General features: G+C 41.9%; 3 protein-coding genes across 7 annotated transcripts; 1 reads left to right on the forward strand and 2 right to left on the reverse strand.

Moving 5' to 3' along the window:
- Positions 1 to 2,397: 2,397 nt before the first annotated feature.
- Positions 2,398 to 8,673, reverse strand: prdm4 (PR domain containing 4). 5 transcript variants are annotated; one of them, XM_070549037.1, is made up of 12 exons: positions 8,612 to 8,669; positions 8,305 to 8,364; positions 7,710 to 7,825; positions 7,394 to 7,582; positions 6,465 to 7,247; positions 6,249 to 6,416; positions 5,438 to 5,556; positions 5,273 to 5,358; positions 4,905 to 5,032; positions 4,305 to 4,823; positions 3,084 to 3,252; positions 2,398 to 2,994 (listed from the first exon to the last, which is right to left on the reverse strand). In XM_070549037.1, exons 3-12 carry the CDS (start codon positions 7,822 to 7,824, stop codon positions 2,619 to 2,621), a joined length of 2,652 nt encoding a protein of 883 aa, XP_070405138.1. In that variant the 5' UTR covers position 7,825; positions 8,305 to 8,364; positions 8,612 to 8,669; the 3' UTR covers positions 2,398 to 2,618. The 5 variants fall into 5 exon arrangements, with proteins under 5 accessions (XP_070405138.1, XP_070405136.1, XP_015812661.1 ...); XM_070549035.1 differs by lacking the exon at positions 8,305 to 8,364 and having other exon boundaries at positions 8,621 to 8,673; XM_015957175.3 differs by lacking the exon at positions 8,305 to 8,364 and having other exon boundaries at positions 6,249 to 6,398; positions 8,612 to 8,667.
- A 686-nt stretch (positions 8,674 to 9,359) lies between these two features.
- LOC107382405 (achaete-scute homolog 4) lies at positions 9,360 to 10,088 on the forward strand. Its single transcript, XM_070549042.1, has one exon. It carries the CDS (start codon positions 9,497 to 9,499, stop codon positions 10,004 to 10,006), a length of 510 nt encoding a protein of 169 aa, XP_070405143.1. The 5' UTR covers positions 9,360 to 9,496; the 3' UTR covers positions 10,007 to 10,088.
- A 5,296-nt stretch (positions 10,089 to 15,384) lies between these two features.
- On the reverse strand, positions 15,385 to 22,686 carry LOC107384099 (suppressor APC domain-containing protein 1). The gene is made up of 4 exons (XM_015957161.3): positions 22,476 to 22,686; positions 19,645 to 19,812; positions 15,787 to 15,933; positions 15,385 to 15,620 (listed from the first exon to the last, which is right to left on the reverse strand). The coding sequence occupies exons 1-4, from the start codon at positions 22,572 to 22,574 to the stop codon at positions 15,531 to 15,533; spliced, it is 504 nt and encodes a 167-aa protein (XP_015812647.1). The 5' UTR covers positions 22,575 to 22,686; the 3' UTR covers positions 15,385 to 15,530.
- Between the last annotated feature and the right edge of the window lie 4,548 nt (positions 22,687 to 27,234).

Here is a 27,234-nt window from a genome sequence, read left to right on the forward strand (position 1 = left end):
GCGTGTGACAGCAGACATGCCGCCTGGTGAATGCGGCCAACCGACCAATAACGCCAAATTTCACGCAAATTAACATTTATCATGAATAATGTTAAATGGCAAAAAAAATTAAACAATAAATGTTAGCTATTTCATTCTCGATCCATAGCTGTTATATAAGGAAGAGATTAAAAATAATTGAGTTATAATAAATAAAAATGTATATATTTGTAAATTTTAACAGAATTTGACTTGTTTTTCATTAAAAAAAATTCTGAAAGTATAAAAAGACATAGGCCATATTAAATCAAGGGAGAACGTTTTAATAAACCAAAAATTAAAAAAAGAAATTAAACTGTAAAGACAGCTTTACATAAAACCAAACTGTTCAAATTGTTTTCCTAAAACAACAAATATAGCAGCACTGACATTTTTTAAGTGGCACCTTTTTACACAAAACATATATGTATTTAGTCCATCCATCCATCCATTTTCTTCCGCTTATCTAGAGTCAGGTCGCGGGGACAGCAGCCTGAACCGAAAGGCCCAGACTTCACACCCCCCTGCCACTTTCTGGGGGAATCCCAAGGCTTTCCCTGGCCAGTCAGAAGACAGTCCCTCCAGCGTGTCCTTGGTCTACTTTTAGGTCTCCTCCCGATTGGATGTGCCTGGAAAATCTCACAAGGAGGTATTCAGGAGGCATCTTTATCAGTTGCCAGAGCCACCTCAACTGGCTCCTGTTGATGTGCAGGAGCAGCAAATCTATTTCGAGCCCCTCGACCTTCTCTCCCCATCTCTATGGGACGAGCACAAAAGTCCAATAATAAAACACTGCTCATTTCGGCCAATTGTATCCGCAATCTCATTCTTTCGGTCACTACCCAAAGTTCGTGACCATAGGTGAAGTTAGGAATGTAGATCGACTAGTAAATCGAGAGCTTCATCTTCTGGCTCAGCTCTCTTTTCACCAAGACAATGTCCTAACACTGCAGATGCCGCACAATCCGCTTATCGCTTTCATGCTCCATCTTTCCCTCACTCGTGAACAAGACCCCGAGATACTTAAACCTCCAATTGGGGAAGGTCCTTATCCCTGACCCAGAGAAGGTATTCTACCTTTTTCCAACTCATGACCATGGTCTCGGATTTAGAGGAGCTGATTCTCATCCCAGCTGCTTCACCACATTGCTCCTCCTAAATCCAAGGTTCGACTATCCGACAAACCCTCCTCTCCAGAACCCTTGAATAGACCTTGGCAGAGAGGCTCATGAGTGTGATCTCCCATAGTTGGAACACATCCTGCAGTCCCCCTACCACTACCCCAGTCTGACAATCAAGTGGAACTGCCCCCGAGGTCCATGCAATATAGCAGAGCCGCAACAGCCAATACAGCCCTATAACATCCAGAGCCTTAAGGAACTCTGGGCGGATCTTATCCACCCTCTGAGCCTTTCCACCGAGGAGCTTTTTGACCACCTCAGTGACCTCAGCCCCAGAGATTGGAGAGCCCAACCCAAAATCTCCAGAATCTGTTTCCTCACTGGAAGGCGAGCCGGTAGGAATGAGGTCTTCAAAGTACTCCACTCACCAATCCACAACATCTCGATTTAAGGTCAGCAGCACACTGTCCCCAATATAAACAGTGTTGGCAGTGCACTGCTTTCCCTTCCTGAGTTGCGGGATGGTGGACCGGTAACTCCTCAAAGCCGTGCATAAGTCTTGTTTCATGATGTCGCCAAACTCCCCCCACACCCGAGGCTTTGCCTTGTGACCGAGTTGTATTCCGCTTTGACTACCAGAACCAGCTGCCTCTGAAGTCCCACAGGCTAAAAGACCTGATAGGACTGTTTGTTCAGCTTAACGGCATCCCAAACGTTCGGGGGTTGTGGTCACAACAGACATAGATGACCCTGCGGCCAAAGCTTGAGGCACGGAACATGGCCCACTTGGACTCTATGTCCCCCCACCTTCCCAGGAACGTTATGGAAGTTCTGTTGGGAGGTGGGAATTGATGCTCCTTCTGACAGGAAACTCTGCCAGACGTTCATAGGAGACCCTCTCAATACATTTGGACCTGCTAGGTCTGACTGGTATCAGGACCCACCACTCAAGCCAACTCACCACCTGGTAGTAGTCAGTTGACAGCTCCGCCCCTCTCTTCACCCAAGTGTCCACAACATGCAGACACAGATCAGGTGAAACGATATCGATCAGGCTGCGGCCTTAGGTATCCTGGTGCCAAAAGCACGTATGGACACCTTTATGCCTGAACGTGGTGTTCATTATGAACAATCCATGATGAGCACAGAAGTTCAATAACAAAACACTGCACAAATTTAGATCAGGGTTGTTCATCCCAACCACACCCCTCCAGGTCTCACTGTCATTGCCCGCGTGAGCGTTTAAGTCCCCCAGCAGAACGAGGGAGTCACTGGAAGGAGCGCTCTCCAGAGCATCCCCTCCAAACACTCCAAAAAGGGTGAGTAGTCTAAACTGTGATTGGTGATATTGCACAGTTCGACTATATCTAGTCAGAACTTTTCAACCTCATATACATAGTTAAAGTAAAAAATGAATAGGTACAAGAGCAAAATAATGATATTGTAGTGAATAAATTAAACATTTCTAGAGGCTCAGTGTCATCTATGAGAAGGTGAGAGAGATTTCTCAGAGTTGTAACCTCTAACATCCAAACCACAGTCGTCTTCGATGGCTGTATCAATCTGGTGGAGTCGTTCTCCAGCACTTCTTCCATCTCTGCTATCATCTTCATCTTCCTCCTCCTCTTCCTCCTCCTCCTCTTCATTAACGTTCTGCTCTTTACGAGTTGTTCTCTCTGTTTTGGGACCTTTACAGATTTTTAGGTGACGTGTGAGGTGGTATTTCGTTAGGAAAGCTTTGTGGCACTTCTCGCAGACAAAGTCTCTTTTGCCCTCGTGAGAGTTCATGTGCTTCTTCAGGTGGTTCATTTTGAGGAAGTTTTTGTTGCACTTTGGACACTGAATCTGTCGTTCACTGTCAGGGGGAAAAAAAGGAGATAAAAGACAAACAACAACAGATAATATTCAGTCTGACACATTTTAAACTAAACATTCAATACATACTTGGTGTGAGAGAACATGTGCTGCTTCAGGTCACTCTTCCTGATGAATGTTCTGTCACAGAGGTCGCATTTTAGCTTCTCTGCACCAGTGTGGATGAGCATATGTGAAGCCACATGAGACTTCTGTGTGAACAACCTCTCACACACAGTGCATTTGTAGTTTTTCTGACCTGTTGAAAAATGAAAAACAACAGCATGGAGTGGAAAAGGCATGAGACGTACAAAGATCAGGAATAAACAACTACAGCTAATTAACGAGACAGTGTTGCCATAAAAGCAAAGAGCTGGATGTCCAAACAGTGACTCTGTGCAAACAAAATAGTTGATACTTTGGAAACCTATGGTTGGACTTAGGGATGTGCATTGGTCAAATTCTGGCGATACAATACGTATCACAATATAGGGAGACGATACGATATATTGCGATACGTTCAGCCAGATGATATTAGCTATTTTTTTAGACTGAATTTATTGCAGGAAAATTCAACAAACAGTCCAAACTGAAACGTAACGTGTTTAACATGAGGTATCTGAACCATGAAAGAGGGATTTACATTTCAATGGTGGAAAATAAAAACATTGCACACTGCTGCCGACTAGCGGTTGACCTTTGAATTGCACCAAAGGAAAAGAAAATACACAAATGTACCGTATGCAAGTAAATTCTTCCCAAAATTTGATACATGGCTTTTGAATATCAATGTAATATTGCAGGGGGAAAACATCACTATATCTTGCCATATAAATATTTTCTTACATCCCTAGTTGGAATATAGAACAAAATAATTTAATATTAATCATTTCTGTTGAAAAGAATATTAGAATTTGTTTTGACCCTGTTGAGCTCCTGTAGTAACTCAGCAGTGTTACACAGCAAGAGTACCATAAGGGCAACACACTGCATCCATATTAATACGTTTTAAGAATTATAAAAGCACATCCAGTCATCAAAAGAATAAAGCTGGAAGTTTTACTTGTCACCATAGTGCTATAGTTGTTGGGTGTGCCAAAACTTTGGTGAGTTAAAACACATTCACACGTATTAATCCTAAAGTTTCTTTTTAGCAATGAAATAAATGTCAATCTGCCATAAACTGTCTAGTAATGTTTGCCATATCGAGTATTTACCCAAAAATGGTAAAACATTTAAATAAAAAAGAGTGATTAGAGGCATATGAATATATTAACTGTTTAATTGGGCCTCAGAAAACACTTTAAATACCTGTGTGAATCTTGAGGTGCATCCTCAGGTTGCTGGGATCACTAAAGGCCTTGCTGCAGTATTCACACTTGTGGGGTTTCACCCCCACGTGACCCATGACGTGAACATTGAGCCTCGTGGATGTGACAAAAGCTCGGGAACACATGTGACACTGGAACTTCTTCACCCGTGTATTACCCTGGCCTTTTGCTCTGGAGGCAGCACTGTTGGAGTTCCTGCTACCGCTGCTGCTGCTGCAATTGTTATTGTCGCCGTTTGTCTGTCCTGCTGTGTGACTGTTACAAGGCCAGGGAGAGGAGGAGGAGCTCGAGGTTCCGTTTGTCAGCTTCTCTTCCGGGAGCATGTGTTGTTGCTGTGGCTGCGGCTCTTGCTGCTGCTGCTGCTGACTGTGGTCCTGATGAGATGGGCTGTGCCTGTGTGGAGGCTGGCTGTGGGTGCTGAGGTGACATTTGAGGTCAGAGAAGGATGAGCACTCTTTTCCGCACTGGCAGATCTGGCCCTCAGGAACTTGAGGAACACCTGGTTGCACCAAAAAACAGAACCGTTAATACTTCTAGTTTTATCTTAACCGCTCCTCGAGACATTTCTCTGTGGGCTCACCCATCAGCCTGCAATAGTCTCGGCTGTAATAGAAGAGTAGCTCTTGGTCTGGGTGGATCTCTGTGGTCGTGCAAAAAAACAGTTTACCGTTTGCAGGATAAGCCACCAGATTCTGCTCTTCATGGCTCCTAAGCAGACGGGGAAGGACAGAGACAGCATCCAGTTAATTCTGTGTTACAGCTGAAAGCTACAAAGAAGAGGATGAGGAGAAAAATTAAAACAACCGATTTTAATCTACGTCATCATCAGGACCATCAGAGTCAAATAGGTCGCAATTATAGCAAAAAGAATAAATACAGCGAACGCAGAACAATGTCAAACTGTTTTTGTCTGCGACGCCCAGCTCTAATCACCGTGGTGGTTCATACCTTGCCTTGCGGACAAACATCATCCAATTGCATTCATTCTCATCCGTTGTCACAATGTAGAACTCCAGAACGTTGTTGTGGTACATCTACAAAGAAATGCTTTTCTTTTTAGTTTCATCTATTAAAGCAGTATTTTATTTGACTGATAGAGACAGCAGAACCCACCTTCCATATCTGAGGTGTGTCTTTTTCTGGCCAATCAGAAAGATCCACATTGCTACAGTGCTGACCCACCACTGGTCCAAAGCAAGTCCGTGGAGGAATAACGTCCCGCACGAAAACTCCTGAAAGGCACCATGAGGACACTTGTTTAAAAAAAAAATGCTTGATGATAAAAGACAGTAAACTGCACCGATATGAAATATTTGGGCCGATACCGATATTAAGATCACTTTTATGGCCGATAACCGATATTTGCTTATACTGATATACTGACATTAATGCTTCTAAAATCAGCAGTTTTTATATAGAATGAAAATTATTAAAGCCGAATTTACGTTATTATGTACACACAACACACACATTTACGGTTCTGAGATGATTTCATTAACTGTTCACATGACTACTAAAAAATTACACATCAACCCCCTCACCCTCTGAAACAGGCAAACAAATGGAGACGAGATGGAAAACATTTCGGTTGTTAATATCGGCCCGGTTTCATTTATCGGACCGATGCCGATATGTTAAAAAATGACTAACATCGGCCAATACCGATATTGTCCATCCCTACAGAAAACAACAAGAATGCCAGTGAAAACACCAGGACTGACTCCCTGACAAACACAGAGTATGGTTTGAATGCAAATTAGACCTTTTTCCACACTTTAGCACTTCACGACTCCCAGAGAAAGAAACTACAACATATATGAGTTTACTGTCAGCTACAGAGTTAACGCAATGCTGGAAACCTGCTGACGAATGACCTAGGCGTTTCGTTTTAGTGAAAGAGGTCAATGATGATTTAATCTTTTACCGAGGGGCTCATCAGTCACTGAGATGCGAAGGCACAGCGGACGTGGCAAAGACAGGCGAGCTCTGCTTTGGATGGGCATGTCGGGGATAAAAGTGACTGGGCCGTGTTCTGGACAGTCTGAGGTATATGAGCGCTCGCACAAAGTGCACCCTAAAAGAGAAGAACTTGCTGAATATCAAGAAAAACATTCGTATTTTAATTTTTTTTATCACTCACAGATGGTGAAGGCAGAGACCATGTTCTCCTTGTTGGGAGCAGATTCCTCCAGTTGCAGGGTGGAGTTGACCAGGACCAGGTTGTTTTCTGGTCCCAGAGACACGTCAGCAGTGATGGGGGACACATTTACAGCCTCCAGTCCCATCCCTGAGTGTCCATGCAGAGACACTGATGACTCTGAATGGGATAGCTGGCTCTGGTTGGCCAAGGAGCCGGTGAGCACCACACTCACAACGCCGGAGCTCATTTCTCCATTTGAGTGGAGCTGCTCCCCAAGCCCTCCCGCCCCTCCTCCTCCCGAGTTTCCCACCCTGCCTCCCATATGATTAGGTTCCATGACCACCGGTAGCTCCAGCACTGAAGGTCCATGGAGGGGGATCACTCCTCCAGAAGAGTCCACTCCTGTCAGACCTTCGTGAGCCTGAGGCTGCCTCCCTCCAGCAAGCTGCTGCTGAGCATCGGAAACTGCCACCACTCCGACTCCATCCATGTTTGCCAGCTCCTCCCCCATCCGGTCTGGGGACAGGGGGCTGCTGACACGTGACTCCATAGCTAACCCTGTTGAGTCCAGCTCGTGAGGGCCAGCCTGGTGAAGCTCTCCCTGCCCGCTGACCTGTCTCGAGTCCATGGGCACCAGGCCCTGCTCCAGGGGCCCCACAGGTCCACTGTAGGGGTCCAGACCTGAGGGATTGTTGCTGGCCACCGACAAGGTCCCATCCATGTTAAGGCTGCTGGGATGAATGTACTGCGGGGGTGGACGGTCCGCCAGGTAGGACAAAATACCTGGAAGAGAAAGTGATCGAGGCACAACGTTAATTATCAAAGTCATGTCAGTTTTCTTTGAAGGGTAAATTTGTGTAGACACATTATACTTCACGGTGAAAGTTCAAAATATTAATTCACAGAACGATCACTCAGATTTAACTCACCTGGCAGTATGTGTCGGAAGTAACTGCTCTCCAGGTGGGGGTACGGGGGAGGCGGCAAGGAGTAGTTCCTCTCAGGTAGGCCACACATGACTCCTCTGTCACTGAGTGGACCCATGGGGAGCATCAGAGACAGAGCAGAGGGGAGGGAACCAATGGACGGACCCAAACTGGGGATGGCCACAGGCATCCCTGAACCAAAACACACACAATTTAGGGTAGGGACAGAGACCACGAGAATAAAATGGGATGTGAAAACCTAGAATTTTGGGGGGAGAAAAAACATTTAAAATAAAAATGATTCTAGTATTTATCATACCTGGTGTGGGAATGGGATTGTGCGTGGGCGAAGTGGGCAGACCCAGGTGGCTGGCACTCACAGAGGGAACACTGAGCTGGTCCATGCCCACAGGACTCAGGTTCATGTCATTCATCCTGTAGAAAAACATTAGTTAACATCCGTGTCAAAACCACAGAAAACAAAGCGCTTTGCAACAATTAGAGATTATTGTGTCGGAATAAATGACAATACTGATGTCAAGTACTGATATATGGTTCTGATTCTGCATTTAGTCAAAGGGAAAGACACCCGAACCTTTTCCACGTGACCACTTAAAATCAGTTGTAACTTTAGTGTACATACAAATGATCCTTAAAGCAAAATTCGTGATTTCTGTATTTTTTGTGTTTAATGTGTTCAATAATGAAACATTTTTGGCATTTCTCGACCACATAATTGCTCCAGTTCAACAAAATTACTACGTTTAATTTAATATAAGCTTGGAATAAACTATTCATTAATAAAAACAAAGTTTCTGATTCATGGGGAATTTTATTCTATTTGTTAAATGCCCCTAAAACAAGTTCATAATTTTCTGGCATGTGGAACATAAGCGTTAGCTTCGATTACTTACTTGAATTAATTAAATAACCGCTGTCCTTTACTTAAGCCCGTAAAGCTGCTACATATCTTGCTAAGGGGGAGACAAATGATCGTTTAAACAAATCTATGACATGCTGAACGCCAAGAAAAAAAGGAAAAATAAACAATTGTTTCATCACAGATGCTAATCATTAGCTTTGCAAAGTTAAACAAGCCAACAGCTCGGTAAAAAAGCAGACAACAGTCACGTGTTTAGACTGTACAAAACACGGATACATTACGTCTACATTACCGTGTTGCTAAATATTTAATAATTTTCTATAAAATAACAACATTACCAACATAACCTTTCTCTGTGCACGGCCATGATAGCACAACTACAGCTAGTATGCGCATGCGTGAGTGCGTGTTACAAGCGGATGCCGATCTGGGATCAGTTCCAAACGAGTTTTTCTTAAAGGCACAGTTCTGTTTTTTTTAAGTGGGTTAGGGTTAGGTGCATCGGTTAGGTGAGAAGTTTGCGAAGACGTGTTTACGTACAGTAACTACTGTAGACGTTTGAAAACAGCTATTTAGAGAAGCTTACAATGCTGCGGTTTAGGATTTTAACATAACTTTTTATAGAAGTTGTTTTAAAGTGAAATAAGAAAACTTTGATTTGAATCTGGATTTTCATTGACCATCTTTGAAGCATCTTCTTTTTATGAAGCTCTTGCATGTTTAAAAAACAAAAACAAGGAAAATAGTTTCCCTATAAGGAGATTCATTTTCAGGATTTACATGTTATTTTGCAATAAACATGTATTAATGTAGGATAATGTCTTGCAGCCTTATTTCTTTTCTGCGCCATTACAGTTATCTTTTGTGCTGATGGGAAATAAGCTATCAGTATTTTTTCACCTTTCTTTTTGTGATGAGAATTGCTTTTCTTCTCAACGGAAGTAAGAAAGCGCGCAGTAAACTGTTTCATCTGGATGAGAAAGCTATTTGGCTGCATCTCCGCCCCCAGATCCCACCCAATCTGGGTTACAGCCTCAAAACCCTGCAACAAACAACCCGTATCTGACTGTTTAAAAAGTCAGAAGGCCATCTTCTTCATTATAGAGGGAGAAAACTCTTTGCGCAAATGTAGGCAAACTCTGCATGGGCTGGTCATTACTTTGACACTTTCTCTGCCTGTAAACGTGCTCATTCTTTTCTTATCGCATTTCCCTGTAGGAAATATGTCTTACAGTAAGGAGTACTTGGAGCATATTCCATTTGCGCCTCCTCTGGCTCTCCGCAGCATCTCCAGCGCAGCGCGCTACCGGGATGCGCTCCGACTTCCCTTCCACATCGAAGCCACCTACCTGAACCCGGTCCACGATCAGAGTTTATCCTACGCACGGTTTCCCTGCTTCCCCTTCCACGCCTCCATCGGCGTGTGTGATTATTCCTTCGAACCTGCGTTCATCCAGAAGAGGAACGAGAGAGAGCGGCATCGCGTGCGCTGCGTCAACGAGGGATACGCGCGTCTCAGAGAGCACCTGCCGCACGAGTTTGAGGAAAAGCGGCTCAACAAGGTGGAGACGCTGCGAGCGGCTATTGACTATATCAAACACCTGCAGAGTCTGTTGGACTTGAACGTCTCCGGTATGGAGACGCACATTGGAAAAGCCTGCAGGCGGAGAACAGAGTGCGGCAGTGATGGAGAGTCCAAAACCAGCATCAGCAACCGCGGGGAGGTGGTGTAGCTTGTTTTATTAAAAAAAAAAAGACTATAGATGTAAAATGTAATGTGAAACGATGTGTTTAAAAAACAAATAAAACGACAGATCTAAGATGTCAAAAAGTCACGCAAAAATGTTAAAAATGATGTGGCTACAAGAAAAATGAGCATACTGACTGTTGTTTAAGCATTCAGAAGAAAAAACAGCAAACGTTTTTCTTTAAGCTTGTCACTCCTGCAGGTGCTTCAAGTTTAGAAGCTATACTTGAAACTATTTGCAAAAAGTGAAAACATGTGTTTAGACTGTGGGTCATTTTAAAATGTGTGACACAGTTGTGAACTTTGACCTGAAATGTATTTTTGTTTTATAAATTTGAATGAAGACTGGAATGTCATGCCAACAAAGTCAAATAAAAACGACATAATCCTTTTTTATTCAATAGAAATTTTATTTATCATATCTTCATCACCGAAATTATTTAGTAACTTAAGTTTATATTCAGTCTTAAGAGGGACACTAAAAAGAAAAGAGAAGATAAAGAAAAGAAAATAGAAAAAAGGTGAAGAACATTAATTCGATGTTATTGTCAGAATTCTGCTTAAAGGAGTGGTTGTTTACTCAATTCATTTGCAGTGGTCTAAAAAAACATTTGCAGTGGTCTCCAGTAGGAATGAATGCCTTGTAAGTCCTCGAGGGGAAAACCCTGTGCACCATTTCTCAGACCTAAAAGTTACCCACATCACAGCTGAGCTTCAAACGGAAGGTTTTGGAGTCGTTTTCATGATATTTGAACATTTCGCCGCAGACTGGACAACAGCAACACCACTGACTTGCAACATGGATGTTTGATCTTCACAGATAACACAAGCCTGGATGACCTTCTGCTGTGTGGTGAAGTTGCTAATGCTAACTGTTAGCTTAAACTAGCCAAGACGTCCTCTGCTTTTCCCCGGACATTAAAACAACAACAGCCTTCCCCGTCACGTGTCAAGATTGTTCAGTCCATGTACGCCAATTCACAGTGTGACATAGATCTGTTAGGATTTTTTAATCGTAGAGTTTCACCGTCTATTTTCTATCAAAAGCTAATGCAGGAAATAGGTGTAGAAGACTTTTCTCATGTTTAACCTGCATAAAAAACTCAGAGTGATCGTTTATAATCAGAAAAACATTTTAAAACATTTTTTCCATCAACCACACCTTTAAAGTCGGGATTCTTTATGTTTTCCTGGCCCTAATCCTTTTCCGTATACTATCAAAGTGTCAGGGACTGTATCTGCCATCAGTCCTAGCAAAATAATGACATCTATCCAATTTCCTCTTCAAGTTAATGTCTATTAGTCTGAAGATCTTTTGTTTTGTTTTAATATGATGTTGAAATGACATTTAGAGCCCAAAAAAGCATCAATTTTGATCTAAATTATCATTTTATAAAGTTACATTCAGAGTCAACAGAACTCCGGTTTCAAAGGTTTCCCTCTCAGCTCATATCAGAGTCCTCAGGTCCATTTAGAAGGAAACTTGAGAATGCTGCTCTGAATCTTTGGTGACCTGCATGGGAATGACTTCTTTTAAAATTCCAAGTATGCCCAAAACCACAAATTTCAAGGTGTAAATGCTGATTCAAAGACCGTCAGGTTGCAGGTCAGTGAACTGCACAGATTTGGAAGAAAAACATTGACAAGCATGAAGGCGTGACGATCCCTCACCAAAGGTGTTTGTCAGAGCTGTGCTTGAATTAGACCCAATAATTAGCTGAGTGCTGGGACCCTGAGCTTGATGGTTCAGTGGCACTTAGAAGATAAAATCCTAAAGCTACTTAAATGAAAGTCTTTGTCATAATGGATGTTTTTTTTTTCCGGCAGATTTTAATCAGATTCCTGCGTGGATTCCTCCTCTTTCATGGTGCTTTGTGGCATAGTACATTAAACAAGAGACAAGAATAGTCAGATTTGGTTTTCTTTAATGCATGGAACTGTTCAGAAAATGGCGCAAAAGCTAAAGATACAACAAAACACAGACCATCACACTGCCGCCACTGTGCTTGAATGTTGTTGTTTCCATGTCAAATTTAACAGGACGCACGTGCCATCCAGAAAGTTCCACTTTTGTTTCATCAGAATGTTTTCCTGAAAGTCTTTGGGATCATAAAGGTGTTTTTTGGTAAATGTGAGACAGCATTTGTGTGGTTTTGGAACGTTCTTATAGTGTTTCTTCTAGTTAAATCATGATCTTTAAAATCATACTATGCAACTTTTTTCTTATTTTTAAATCACTGTGTTATGCACCGAAATGAAAGGTCACTCAGATCCCACCTCCCCCTGTGACCACAAAAATGCACTTGCAACTTCAGAGTAGCCAGTCCGGTCCCTGTTGGACTTGGTAAAGTGAAGCTGGCATGCCTGGCACTGGAGTCTGCTTCCAGCACACTTTCTGCATATTTTAGGTCATGAGCACAGCTGATTTGTTTGATTAAGTGATGAACCGCTCCTGTAGAAACTAATGAAGGCTGAGGAGACATTTACAGCAGTTAGACTAAGGTGTTAAACTGATAAACGCGCAGTGGAGTTTTTCTTTCATTTTTACTAATGGGCACTAGGGGGTGCTAAAAGCAAGCCAAAACCGCTTGCTATTCTTTTAACCATAACAGTGCTTCAGACGTTGTTCTAGGTAAATTTGATTTGTAATTTCTTTAGAACCAGGCATGATGTGTTGCTTTTTGAGGTCGTTGAGCTGACTCCATGTTGTCTGACTGATTATAGTGATTTTGTTTCATAACTCAATCCCATAGAAATCAGGTCTCGGTGGGTACTTATGTTTTTACATATGGGGCCAGGTTAACGTGGATAGCCTTTTCCCCCTTAGTAATAACTTACATTTCGAAGTTATTTAGGTTATTTTTTTTTTTTTTGCTGATCTAAAAAACATTTAAATGTGACAAACATAAAACATAACCCTGTAATGGTGCAACACATTTTGCAGAGCTGTATTTCCTTCTGTAAAGTTGTAAAGATCAGATAAATAACAACAAAGGGGCCATATGGGCCCCTGTGTAAACACTCACTCAGGTACAATGAGCTCATTACTCAGTGTGCAGAAATTGGAGCCAAAAATGGGATTTTGAGAAAATATGCAAACATTGAAAACACTAAATGCAACATACATTAATTATAAGTACAACAAGTATGGAAATACAGTCAATACTGCTGGGTGAGACAGCATCAGTGGATAAGAAACACATATTTTCTTTGTGCAAACAATCAGAGCTTCTCTGCGTGTGAGGATCATTTCTGCACACAGGAAAGATGACTGGATGAGATAAGCTTTATCAGTTGCCGTAAAACCAGCGTGGGACCACCAGGAAAGGTTCTTCTAGCGTGTCCGGACAGAGAACCCTTATCCAGGGACGGAAATACAAGGAAGCGGATGCACAATCATGGAGGATTGTTGTTTTTCATTGAAATACTGATGCAGTTTGGCATGAAACCATTTGTGTCTGACAATAATAAAATCTTGTGATCCAAAAAATAATCAAATTCAGACGAAATCCTGCATGTTTTATTGGAAAATGTAATAAAGATGACACAACACTGAGATAAAAGAACACCGTCGTCTTAACCATTGATCTTTTAGATGAAACCAGCTCAGATGGCACATATAGTGCCATTGTGCATGTTAGGAACTGGAGGGATTTTAGCAGAAACCTTTCAATTAAGCAGTGAAATCCTTAAATTACCATGTCTTGTGCATTTCTCATTCAGTAAAGCTGGACATGGTACAGCATGCATTCTTGATGTAGGTTCAAAACATGATTTTAAACTTCATCCTAACTGCGGGGCTTGATTTTTAGTTGTTCAACCAAGTTGTTTCATACTCTAAAAATACAAAGGAACAAATGATGCAGCCGTTATTACAATTTCTATATTTAAATAGATATTTACAAAGAATCAAGGGACTGAAAAGTTAGTTTGCCGAGCAGCTTGGGTCAATGTGATTCTGGTCTGTGTGCAGAAAAATAAGAATAAGGGAGACCTTGTTACTAGATAAGACCCATTTGTAATATAGAGTACATGTATGATCCTATTTCAATCCCAGGGCTAGACCATGTAGTAGCCTCCGGTACAATTTCCTATTTCTGACAAGCTAAACTTCCCTTGATTTAAGAGACTATATGTAGTTTTTACCATTAGTTAATGGAAATATCCATCAAAATGTTGTTGAAAATGAATAAAATCCCAGTTGTTGAAAAATATTGGCGGCTTCTTAACATAAAACCATAAAAATCAGATCTAAAATACATGGGAGCGAGTCTAAGTCACTGGGCGACACCATATTAAATGTCATGTTTCCTTATACAGGAGCCCATGAGGACAAAATGCATTTACATATTCATAACAAATGGTTACAAAATTTTCGCCACTCTTAAATGTTGTTGTTTTACACATGTACTTCTTCACTCGTTGCCAGTGATGAAAGGGAGTCTGATGTGCTTGTTAGTTTGCTAAAGTTTGCACTGCCTAATGCACTGCTTTTTGACCTTAATGGGCATACGTTGGTAAGGTCTTACAACACAAAAATACTGCTAGCTTGCAACAATTTAGGTATCTACTGCCCCCCTATCATCAGGAAAAATACACACAGTCACTTTAAGTGTTCCATTGTCATGTTCTGGGGGAGGTGTCTAATCCAAGACATGCAGAATCAAACCCGAACACAGATGGATGGAAAAAATAATATTTTAATTTGGAACAACGATAACTAAAGACGCACTGGGAAGTCCAGTGGACTGGGAACGGGAATGCAGCGTTGGGGTTGAGTGGGATTGGGGAGTGAGGGGAGGTAGTGAGCCAGGGTTGATCCAAGAGGGGAGTGTGCAGAGCTGGAGAGGGAGCGTGGGGGTTGAGAGAGAGCGGGTTGATCAGGGCGAGTGGATGATGAACGTTGCAGAGCGAGACGGTCCGGAGTCCTATGGAGTTGGGTGAGTAATCCTGATGTATCAAGTACCTGAGGAGGGTGAACCAAAATACAAGAGATCACACAAGACCAAAAAACATACTAGAGTAATCCGAAAAAACCTGGAGACTAGGATGAGGGCTGGAAACTACCAAGCAGTAGCAATCATCCGGCGTCGAGCTGTGTTCACCATCCCTCTTAAGTAGTCGACCCGTTGATTAGCAGATCAGGTGCAGCTGCCGCTCCCTCTCCTGCAAACACACTCAGATATGTTGATGAAGAGAGAGTACTCAACCCGGCTCACAACATCCATTTCTGAGGAGCTTAGCTTTCCTTTGATATGATTTCATTCTTGACAAGGTGCACTTCCCGGTACAGTTTTTCACTTCTAACAAACTTTACTTTAATATAAAACTTATCTGCTTATGTGTTCTACTGATTCGCGCTGAACAAGAGAGTTTTCTTTCACGATCTGGTCAGAAAATCAGCTGCTACGGTCTATTTTCAGCTTGACAATTTCCTTTATATTAAATAAATTTATGAGAAAAAGAAAAGAAAAAGAGCTGAGTCTTTCTGTCTCCATTTACTACTTCAGTCAGCAGGCCTGCAGGTCCTCGAGCTGTTGAAGCAGGTCACCTTTCTCCATTTCTAACAAAGAGATCTGACGGTTCTTGTCACTCACTTTCTAAGGGAAAAAAGGACAAAGAGCAGAGTCAAAACGAGGCAAAAAAAAGTAAAGGGAACATGCAGAAAATGTGTTTTTATAAGCACAGCAGAATAAATTAAGGTTGTAATATAAACTTCTTGATGATTTAGTAACTACTCAGAAACAGATTTGTGTTTCAGCTAACCTGGGTTAGCACCGTGTTGTACCACCGGAGGTCAGCATCTTCCATGTTATCAAGAGACGGGTTGCTGCTGGCATTGGGCTCACTCATCACAGAACCCAAAGAGCCATTAACCTGCTGCATGTAAGATCTGAGGAGGCAAGATCGAGCCTGTGGAGAGGCAGCAGATGACATCACCAGACTTTGAGAACAGGCTTATGCTGTGGCTAAATAAAACATAAGAACAACTTCTCTCTGTTTGGAATGAAGAGAGTTTAATTGAAAAATGGTTAAGGGGGAAATATTCTGACATTTTTTGACAAGTTACAAAAGTTCTATGGTCGATAACAAACATGTTTATGACGATTTTTGCACTAAATCCCTCTCACATAAAGTGATTTCAGCTGTTTTATTCTTGACTGTTTCAGTGCCTTCCAGATGGCCACAGGGCTCTGTCAATTTGAGAAAACAAGCTGGAGCTGGTCACGCCCACCCATACCCCGCTCAGGCTGCTATTTACCCTTTGCACCTACACCACCTGATCATGTGGGTCCACCATATTGGAGGTCAAAATCATAGTAAACCGTGAGCAAAACAAGTATTGAACAAAAGAGCCTGAGATTGCTTATTTGGTGTTGTTGCTGTTTTTTGCAACATTGAGCATGGCTTCAACTAGCTCAAGTCCAGTTCAGTTACTGGAAGAAATAGCACACCTAGGTGAGCCAACGGTGAATTACAGGATTATTGACAGAGAAAAAAAGTGGCGACTGTTATTTCTGATCAGTCCTTCAGTAAAAAGGCCAGACAGAAGCGTATGTTGGAAATCACAGCTTAGCTCCCTGTACTGGAGGAACTGTATCGCACCTCTAAATCAGATTAAGTCTTAAAAGATATGGTAAGTTTAAAGTTTGAAGATAACCGAATAATTGGTGAGCAGGTTCGCAACTATGTATCCAAGCGTAAGCAAAGGCAATTTGAACTGAGTGATAAAGCTGACAGCGTACTGGCCTGACAATTAAAAGTGTACAGGCTGAAAGGATGATCCATAAAATAGCAGCTAACGGCAATATAATAACAGATGCTTTAAAGATAAACGACATTTTCCATAACTACTACAGGGACATGTACACTACAAAGTCAACTTCATCAAAATCAGACATTTTTGAGTTTCTTAATAAGATAGACACACCAATGTTAAGCCAAGCCGCGCAACAACAGCTGGATGCTGACTTCACCCTGGATGAGATTAAAGCAGCCATCCGCTCCCTCCCTAATGGTAAGGCCTGTGGGCCTGACAGATTTGACACTGAGTTTTATAAAGCTCACATTGACGAACTTGCCCCTCTGCTGTACCGCATGATGAATTCTTCAATTTCAATAGGCCTTTTTCCGGATACGCTATACGATGCGAATATTTGCCTTCTGTTAAAGAAAGGAAGAGATGAAACAAAGGTATCCTCCTATCGCCCTCTTAGCCTTTTAAATACCGACCAAAAAATTATAGTTAAAATCCTGGCCAACCGATTAAACAAACACTTAGGTAGCTTAATACATAGTGACCAAACAGGATTTATTCCCGAAAGGTTCGGGTTCTCAAACACCCGCAGGCTCCTCAACATCATGCACTCTAACAAGTCACCCCATGCAGCAGTCCTCTTTTTGGACGCACAACAAGCTTTTGATCAAATGGAATGGGACTACATGTTTGCTGCTCTTAGTAAATTCGGTTTTGGAGACAGGTTCATGACCGTTGCGAAAATGCACGGCCTAAATCGTGTGTGCTCACTACAACAATAAGTCCCCCCCATTCCTGCTACATTGAGGCACACGTCAAGGATGCTGCCTGTCGCCCATGCTTTTTGCTTTAGCCCTTAGCCATCACTATTAGGAACAACCCTGAAATCTCTGGATTTTGTTACAACGAATCCGAGTCTATTATCAGCTTATATGCGGACGATATCGTTTTGACCTTACACAATGCTAGACAGTCTATCTCACCTCTTCTTGAGGTAATTAAAGAAGTTGGACAACACTCCGGCTTTACCATAAATTGAGAGAACAGTGCACTGATGCCTCTGTCCGATGGCCTAGATGAAAACGTTCTTCAAAACCTGCCACTTAAAATTACAAATGAGCATTTTGAATACTTGGGTATCACTGTCCCCAGAAATCCTAAACTTATTTTTAAACTTAACTTTACAGAGATGTTGAAGGAGCTCAAAAATAAAATAGATAAATGGACATTACTTCCCATCTCTTTAATCGGCCGAGTAAATATAGTTAAAATGGTTATCCTCCCTAAATTTATTTACCTATTTCAAAATCTGCCAGTCTAGCTCACTGCATCGTATTTCAAATTAGTAGACTCTATTCTTATTTCATTTGTTTGGGCCAATAAAACCCCTCGAATATCCAAAGCACATCTCCACAAACCCGTTACAGAAGGGGGACTTGGCTTGCCTATAATTAGACATTACTACTGGGCTTGCAATGCCAGGGCTTGGGTCTTTTGGTGCCACCATGGTGGTGCTGATGAACCAGCTCCGCGATGGCCAGCAATTGAACAGCATACCTGCAGGTCGCTTTCCGGCGCGTCGCTAATGACATTGGCATTTAGTAATCAGGACATTCCTTCCAATTTAGTCAAGCATGACTTCATGTTGCGTAACTCCATTCGAATCTTGAAACAATTAAAGAAAATATTAAATCTCCCTGACACATCTGTTTATGTTCCTATTTGCCATAATCCTGCATTTAAACCAGCCATTTTAGATCTGGTGTTCAGACAATGGGCTGACAAGGGTTTAATTACAGTTAGAGATCTTTACATAAACAAGCAATTTGCATCCTTTGTTCAATTACAAACTAAGTTCAATCTTCCACCAGGCCATTTTTTAGGTACCTACAAATAAGACACTTCGTAAGCCAGTCAATAATGCAATTTGACAAACTGCCTTCACAACACAATTTTTACGAACTTCTGGGAAAACATCTGGCCTCCAAGCACCTGATCACTCTATTTGTTAGTCTTTTTCCCAGACCTACTTCATCAACTCATATTAAAGATGCCTGGATGGCAGATGCTGGCACAGAGATTACCGCCGATTTATGGGATAGAGCCTCAGCTGGGATAAAAGCAACAACGGTGAATGCTAGACTCCAGCTGATACAATTTCAAGTTATTCACCACTTGCATTACTCAAAAACTATAGGTTAAACAGAATTTTTCCTTCTATCTCACCTGTCTGTTCGAGTCTCTTTGTCTTCGTTTTTGCATCTGTTGTTGTTTATTATTTTTAATTTCTCCGTATTTTTGTTGTTTTTTGTTGTTCTTCTTTTGTATACATTGTAACAAATGCAAAATTGGCTAAAAAAGGTGAATTGAGTTTACCCTCTTGTCTGTTAGTGCAGCCAACCATGCAGCAAACTATTACTATTTTACTGGAAAATCAACTAAATAAAAGCGATAAAAGGGTACAAACTAGCTTGTTTTGACTAGCTTCACTAGAGTTTAAATGTGTGTAAACGACTTTTCTTCCAACCATCATGGTGAAGGAGGCAGTCCCATGAATGGTGTGCCGTCACGAACAAAGGGTCAACAAGCTGAGAAGCTTCGATATCGTGGAGGGGCTTAGAGTAGAGCTGGTCCTCCAGCAGTAGCTCTCTCTTGCACCTGTAAGGTGGTTCTATTCTAATTTTACTATTTGTGATGTCACACATGGGGACCTTTTGAAACAGCATGTTTTAGGCACATGATTCCTAAAAGCAAACAAGAACAGAAAGAAATGTATGGAATTTTTTCATGTCTGGAGTGTTTATGGATGCAGTAGAGAACCACATGGCAGCACAACAGAATGCTAAAGGTGATTTTAGTTGCTTTACCTTTGCTGCAACGTTCAGGTAGTTTCCTGACCCTTTTCTGCTCTCGATGTCCTGCTGGGCCTGGTTTTCCTTGAGCCGCTGGATGTACCAGAGCCGAGCCTTCTCCAGAATCTCCAGACCGGACCATAGAGCATCCTTCTCCTTCTCTAAGTCCTTCAGATGCTTGATCTGAAACATGAAGTTAAAAAAAAGTTTTCTAGTTGTTTTATTAGAGTAAGACCCAAAGTAGAGTGGACCCAAAGTATTGTGTTACAGCAGAAACATTCAGTTCTATTGTCAGTGTGAGGGTTAAATTAGAAAAAAAAAACACCATGAAGACCAGACACACTATGGATATGAATGTGACTTCATAATTTAACAAGCAGGTATCAAAGAAATGTCACAGAAGAACATTAGAAACTCCAATTTTGAAGACATATCAGGAACATTTGATTTTCCTAATTTTCAGGGATTCAAAATTATTCTGAAATCAGATTAAAGGTTTGTGAACCATTGGTTATGTTTAGCTTTCCACAGGAAGCTGTGAAGCTTGGCCATGTGGGGATGAGTCACATGATGCATTCAGCCAACATGGAAAGATCAAGGCAACAGAAATGTATTTTCAGAATACTTAGTAAAAATAAATACAGCAAAAATAAAATACAAAGGACTAATAAGAGTATCTGCCCTTACAAAAACGTATTCAAAAGTGTCGAATTTTAAAAATGAATTTTTATATATTTAGAAAGAAAGAATTTGTCATTTTAAAAATGTGTTTTTAAATTAGCTGAGGTGGTTTACGTAGGAAGGACAGAAGTGCAGCGGTTACTGTTATTATGGAGTCATGTGCAAAGATGGCTGCTTTAGCAATGAATGGTCAAGAGAGAGTCTACGGACATTATGGACAACTAGACAAGTAAAGCTATGTCATAGTCAGCGTGGGCTCCTCTCTCACTGCCAGGTGGACAACACAAAACCTGTAACTTCCCATTCAGTCAAACGTCCAATAGGTCTGGAGGAGAGTAGCTCACATCTTTAAGTTTGATCTCTCTCTGAACTGGTCTGGAGGCATTTGACCAAACCCCAGAATATAAGTCATCCTTCAGAAGTGTTTTTTTTTTGGGGGGGGGGGGGGGGGGGGGGGGGGGGTCTGCATCAGGGAGAGGGTCAGAAAGCTGTTGCAATTCAAAAAATACATATATTTTTAATCGCTGGATAAATTTTGGAAGCACCTGCTGATGAGACACATTTAAAAAGTCCTTAGGGGCTCTTGGACTTCAGGATTTTAGGAAGAAGAATGTAAAGAAAGTAGTTTACTAAAACTTACACAAAAACTAAGCTAATGTGTTTATGAACATGTAAAATAAATGTAATCAATGAAAGACATTTTTTCCACTCTACTGTGTAAAATGTAATTTGCAGAGCAATTTCCTGCACAGTGGTAGCCTGGCAAACCATCTTATATATGTGACTATATAGAGCGCTGATAGAGCGCTGTGATTGGACCACCAAGGATGTCAGTCAACGGGGCTGCCCGCCATGGTCATAGACTGTTGAAGAAGATGCAACACCCCCCCCCCCCCCCCCCAACAGATAGAGCGCTACGATTGGATCAGTACCAGACTGTCCAAGGCAGCAGAGGTTCCAGTGGAGCATGACTAGACCATCCTTGTGCTTTGGCAAACTGATGGTCTAGAATAGATTCTAGGCTAGCATGGTGGCGCTATAATTCTCTCATTAGTGACACCTTCTATTTAGACATAGAACTGCGGCTCGCACATGATTCTTTCGCTACCAAAGCTATTGAATATGGTGGCCTAGAAGGGTCAACAGAATACAAGAACCTGTAGAAACTTCAAGAAACCGCCTCACAATAACAACCCTACAACAGAAGAATTTATAAAACAGAAAACAAAGAAACGAAATAAGTTAGCATTAGAAGGAAGTTGTGTTTAACTGAAACTTATGATAAAGCGTAACTGTTACACCCGCTAAGCCAAAAACATGTTTTGTCATTGTGTTGTGACTTTTTACTTTTTCTGTGTTTTATGTTTTGTTGAATGTTCTGGTTCACCATACATTGCTCATAGCCAACACAAACATGGCTACAGCTCTGTCAATGTTACAGCTATTGATCGCCTAACTGAAGGTTAGTAACAGCACACACTCTGAGCACTACATCACTTCACAGCTAAATATACTAAAAGAAACAGCACCAATCATATTTAATTGTGGGCATTTTAAAACAAAATAAATAAATTAATGACTAAAATAATAAATAAAATGATGAAATAACGTAAACATAATTGTGGTAATTTTTTAACTTGTGCCTTTAACTATCACAGAAAAACAGTTATCAGGTGAATTTATTTGTGCTTGGGTCCATTTACCTATTTTCAGTGTGTCTGAGAGTCTTTTTAATTCACAAACATCACTAAACAATATTTTAAGAGCCAAAATGGTATTTTCAAACAAGAGCTTTCTAGATTTACTTAAGAAATATATTTTACAATTAGAGTCCAGAAGTAAAAATGTCAGTCCAACCTGTCAGGGCACTTTGAAACTCCCTCCAGCTGCGCCGTTCTCAGAAAAATAAGAAAAATTAAAAAGGATCAACTAGCAGATGTAAAAACCTGAATCTGTAGCCAGTCTAAAGAAATATGCATGTGACAGCTGCCTTGACTAAAAGATAAATGATTCAGTGATATGTGCTACATTCCAAAACTGAAGACAAGGTCAAATGTGTCAACCTGCTGACATTTTTATGAACTGAGGAGGAAGTAAAAGCTTAAATCAATTTCTGATCCTGTTTGAAAACAAACTGCAGAAAATGTAAACGAACAACCCCTCACCCAGAGGTAGAAGTGGAGGGCGTCCGGGCTGTAGAGGCTGGTCTTGAGGGGGATGATGGTGATGGTGTAGGAGCCAGAGCTGGAGAGATGGCAGGCCATGGAGCGCAGATGAGGAACTGAGAGCTACCCCATACAGCTGGGTCAACCATAAAACAACCAACCACAGCTCCCTGTTTCAGAATAATACCACTGAGAGTGAAAGAGAGGGCTGGAGTGGGAAAAAAAATAGCAGGAGGCAACACAGGCAGAGGCAGCATGGTGCCCCTGGGGCGAGGCAATGAAAAATTCCACATGTAACTGTTATGACTGGTTAATCAGCATACAGCAGGGTGGAGAAATGGACAAGCTGCCCATGGAATTAAGGAGGAAAGACAATAAAAACAGAGCAGGAAATGTGAAGATGAGGATAGGTTTGAGGAAGCAATACAGGTGACCACACGGCTCCCAGTCCACTGGAGGGGAACATTTGGAGCAGAGGAGGAAAACAAGCTGGGGTCAACTGGATCAGAAACGTTCTAGTTCTGCCAAATGAAACTGAAGTACGCACAATTATTTTCTTCTGTTCTGACACGTTCTCTGGAATGTGACACAACCTGCTGATAAATGTAAAGTTTGCTTCAGAAGAAAAGAGTTTGTTCTGTGAGCAGGAAAAGCAGAGGTTTCAGACTCATGTAGGGATAAAAACAACATCTGAGCACTAATCAATGACTCGTTCTCACTACTGCCTGCAGCTAAATACACTCTTACTGTGGAGCATGTGGGTATATTTTTTGTGTAAAACAAAGTACTTTTGTAGAAGTATTTACTGCTATTTATTTAACCCTCCCACTGTCCTAATGGGTGTGATGCCGCAAGGAAAGTTGACAATTGAGCAGGGTTGATGGTTTATCCCTTGGGTCCATGTGACAGGGGTGAGGAGTGAGCACCACCTCACCCCTGCCACATGGACCCAAGGGTGAAACGGAATGAAATGAATCTTTTCCACCAAAAGTCATTTTCCCCCTCTCCTCTGACACAGAACTAGTCTGCATGAGACATGGCCTCAAGGTCTCATGCATCTGCTTCTAAACTGCTTCTTTCCAGCTCAAGAGAAGAATGAAGAAAGGACTCTCTCCTTTTAATAAATCAAAGAACTCTATTTTAATAAAGCTAATCAAACAAAGTGTTAGTCAATAATAAGATGTGACCAATCTAAGAAATCAAAATATTAATTACTTTATTATAATCCTATAGAATATAATAAGTAATATGACTTTAAATGTTCCCACTAGGACTGATCACACGTAGCATTAAGAGACGACACATCGCTTTACTGATCCAATCAGAATCTGCCAGATCTGACGGAGGCGTGGTTTTGGCGGTGCTTGGTAAATCTGTTATCTTTTCATTCGACCATAAACCAAAACATCCGAAGTATAAAACTATGCCCACGTCATCTTTAAGGCATCTTTTCGACCGCGTCTGCCTGGATGTAGGTGGAGGCGTACATCCTCCAGAACTGACTCCCTGTGCATTAACTATCCGTGTTTTCTCTGATTCTACAGTGCTCTAGTCTTCTAAGACTCTGCTCCAATTCACGATCGGTCCCATGAGCTTGACACACCCCGTGTACATCTCCGAGAGTGGAACCATGCCTCTCACCCTTGGCATGGACTTTCTGAGGCGCATTGATGCTTTCATTAATGAGGAAGGGGGGGACTCTGGTCAGGGGTTGAAGAACCACTGCCCATCGTTCTGCCTCCTGACCTCCACTGTCTTACGATTGGTAACTCTGAGCAGGCGGGAACAACATGTTCACCACCTAGCCCAGAACCTTTGCCACCACAGATTCAGCTTTCATCAGAGTCACATTCTGATGTTTTCTCTCAGACTGAGCAGGTCGTGGACCAAGCAGAGGTTCCTACCACTGTGTTCGAGCGAGACAAACAACAACTTGTGTTAAAATATCCTGATTGCTATAATCTTTCTCTTTCCACCATGTGGGCGGGTAAACACCTTTCCAGTTACATCGGTGGCCAGAAACTCGGCTTTGAAGCTCGACTTCTGCCAGAGAACTTCCTTAACGGTCATCTCAACAACTTTACAGACCCTCTTGCCACACAAGGTAAAGATATGGGCACCTCATGGTCCCTCAAACCCTTGTGGGCCCCTGATGATGCATCCATCTTTCAACCATCTGATGGGTTTGTGTCTGTTCAACTTGGCTTTTCTATAAATGACCTTGTCAGTCTTCAGTTCCAGGACCCTGCTATCAGCGGGATGATCTTGTATCTCTCTGACCCAAAGGGTCTCTTCTGTTGTGTCTGAGTTAATACGAAGCTGTTACCTAATCCCTGCAATAAAAAGTTCCAGTCTTCTGGTTAAACAGTACCCACAGATCCATAAGGTCGATTTCATATTTACTATGGAATCTTATGTCTTATGGCTGATTAAATAACATGTAAATTAACTCATTACAAGGGATAAACCATCAATCCTGCTCAATGGTCAACTTTCCTCACGGGGTCACCCATAAAGACAGTGGGAGGGTTAATGTCACTACTTCTGTCCAAAGTCTGTTTTTTGCTTTCCTTAGTTAAGCACACATCAATTTTCCAGACGTCTTTTTTTAGAGGAATTTTCTTGGGTCCTTGAGTCATTCTGTGATTCTTCGTACTTGTATCTTTATTAAAGACGTTCTTCTCTGGTGTTTTGCATCATTTGGGCAACTAGTAATTTAGTGATGATTAATCCTTTCAATGTGAACACCAAGAAAAAAAGGAATTAAAGTAACTTTTCTGCATAGTTTTCAGTTTATCTGAGGCAATAATAGTTGTAGTTTGATGCATGTTGGGAATAATGTTATAAATAATAATGTGATAATAATCCATCCATCCATCCATCCATCCATTTTCATCCGCTTATCCGGAGTCGGGTAGCGGGGGCAGTAGCCTAAGGCGAGAGGCCCAGACTTCCCTCTCCCCAGCCACTTGGGCCAGCTCCTCCGGGGAAATTCCAAGGCGTTCCCTGGCCAGGTGAGAGACATAGTCTCTCCACCGTGTCCTGGGTCTACCTTTAGGCCTCCTCCCAGTTGGACGTGCCTGGAAAACCTCACCAGGGAGGCGTCCAGGAGGCATCCTGACCAGATGTCCAAGCCACCTCAACTGGCTCCTCTCGATGTGGAGGAGCAGCGGGTCTACTCCGAGTCCCACCTGGATGACCGAGCTTCTCACCCTATCTCTAAGGGAGAGCCCAGCCACTCTGCGATCTCGTTCTTTCGGTCACTACCCAAAGCTCATGACCATAGGTGAGGGTAGGAACGTAGATCGACCAGTAAATCGAGAGCTTCGCCTTCTGACTCAGCTCTCTCTTCACCACGACAGACCGGTACAATGCCCGCATCACTGCAGATGCAGCACCAATCCGCCTATCGACCTCACGCTCCAGTTTTCCCTCACTCGTGAACAAGAACCCGAGATACTTAAACTCCTCCACTTGGGGCAGGACCTCATCCCTGACCCGGAGAAGGCATTCTAGCCTTATCCGAATCAATGTGATAATAATGTCAAGTAATAAGATTTAACTTTTTCTTTGACCATCCTAATGTTTTTGGGGATATTTATTTTTTATTTTTGTTATTTTTCCCCACTATATTTTAGTGCATGCTTTAGGGATTAAATTCTGCAGATCTGAGTTGCTGATCTCACAGAATTATTCAAAATGAAATACAGAAGAAAAGTCAAAGTTTGCTTTTTTACAAATGCTGAAGAAACTACTTATTTAATTTTAGTGTTACTACTGTGGGCAGCACAGTGGCACAGTGGTTAGAGCTGTTGCCTTGCAGCAAGAAGGTCCTGGGTTCGCTTCCCGGCCTGGGATCTGTCTGCATGGACTTTGCATGTTCTCCCTGTGCATGCGTGGGTTCTCTCCGGGTACTCTGACTTCCTCCCACAGTCCAAGAACATGACTGTTAGGTTAATTGGTCTGTCTAAATTATCCTTAGGTGTGAGTGTGTGAGCATGATTGTATGTCCTGTGTGTCTCTGTGTTGCCCTGCAGTGGACTGGCTCTCTGTCCAGGGTGTACCCCGCCTGATTGCCCATCAACCGCTGGAGATAGGCACCAGCCCCCCCGCGACCCTACATGGACAAAGCGGGTTCAGACAATGGATAGATGGATGTTGCTAATGTTTCTTGGAAATGATTCCCCATTATGTTTAATTGTTTACATTAAATCTTTCATGTTAATTCATTTTAAAGTCTCCATTTGAGAACTCTTGTGAGATCTGCTGCAGAGGAAAATCCCCGTCAGGGTATTTTAATTTCCCACTGGACAAGCATTTCACTTAAAATAACCAAGAATTTAAGTTTGAAAAAATAAAAAATAAACTGTGTTTGTTTAGGTTGGTGTGACAAAAAAACTGTAAATTTAATCTGAGAAAACACAGAAGCCACATGATGTGTCTGAAACGTTCATGGTTCTGATTGTACAACAGGTGTGGCACACAAGTAAACACACAGGTCCCTGTTTGGCCTTGTTCATCCCACGGATCCCACAGGAAACATCACACTATTGTTATTTTCATGGAAAAATCATGATGTTTCAGTAAAATGTTCCATTACTTTTCCACTTTTTTCTTTTTTTCATTCACTCGTTTGTTTATTTGTTTTATGCCGTACAAATTTTAGCTGAATTTGTTTTTCACCACGAGAGGGCGCTGTAAGTTAACATCTCAAGTTTCAGTGAAAACATTCTATGACCTCTACTAAACCTGACCCAAT

This window comes from Nothobranchius furzeri, chromosome 1 (assembly GCF_043380555.1).
Source record: "Nothobranchius furzeri strain GRZ-AD chromosome 1, NfurGRZ-RIMD1, whole genome shotgun sequence".
NCBI lineage: Eukaryota > Metazoa > Chordata > Actinopteri > Cyprinodontiformes > Nothobranchiidae > Nothobranchius > Nothobranchius furzeri.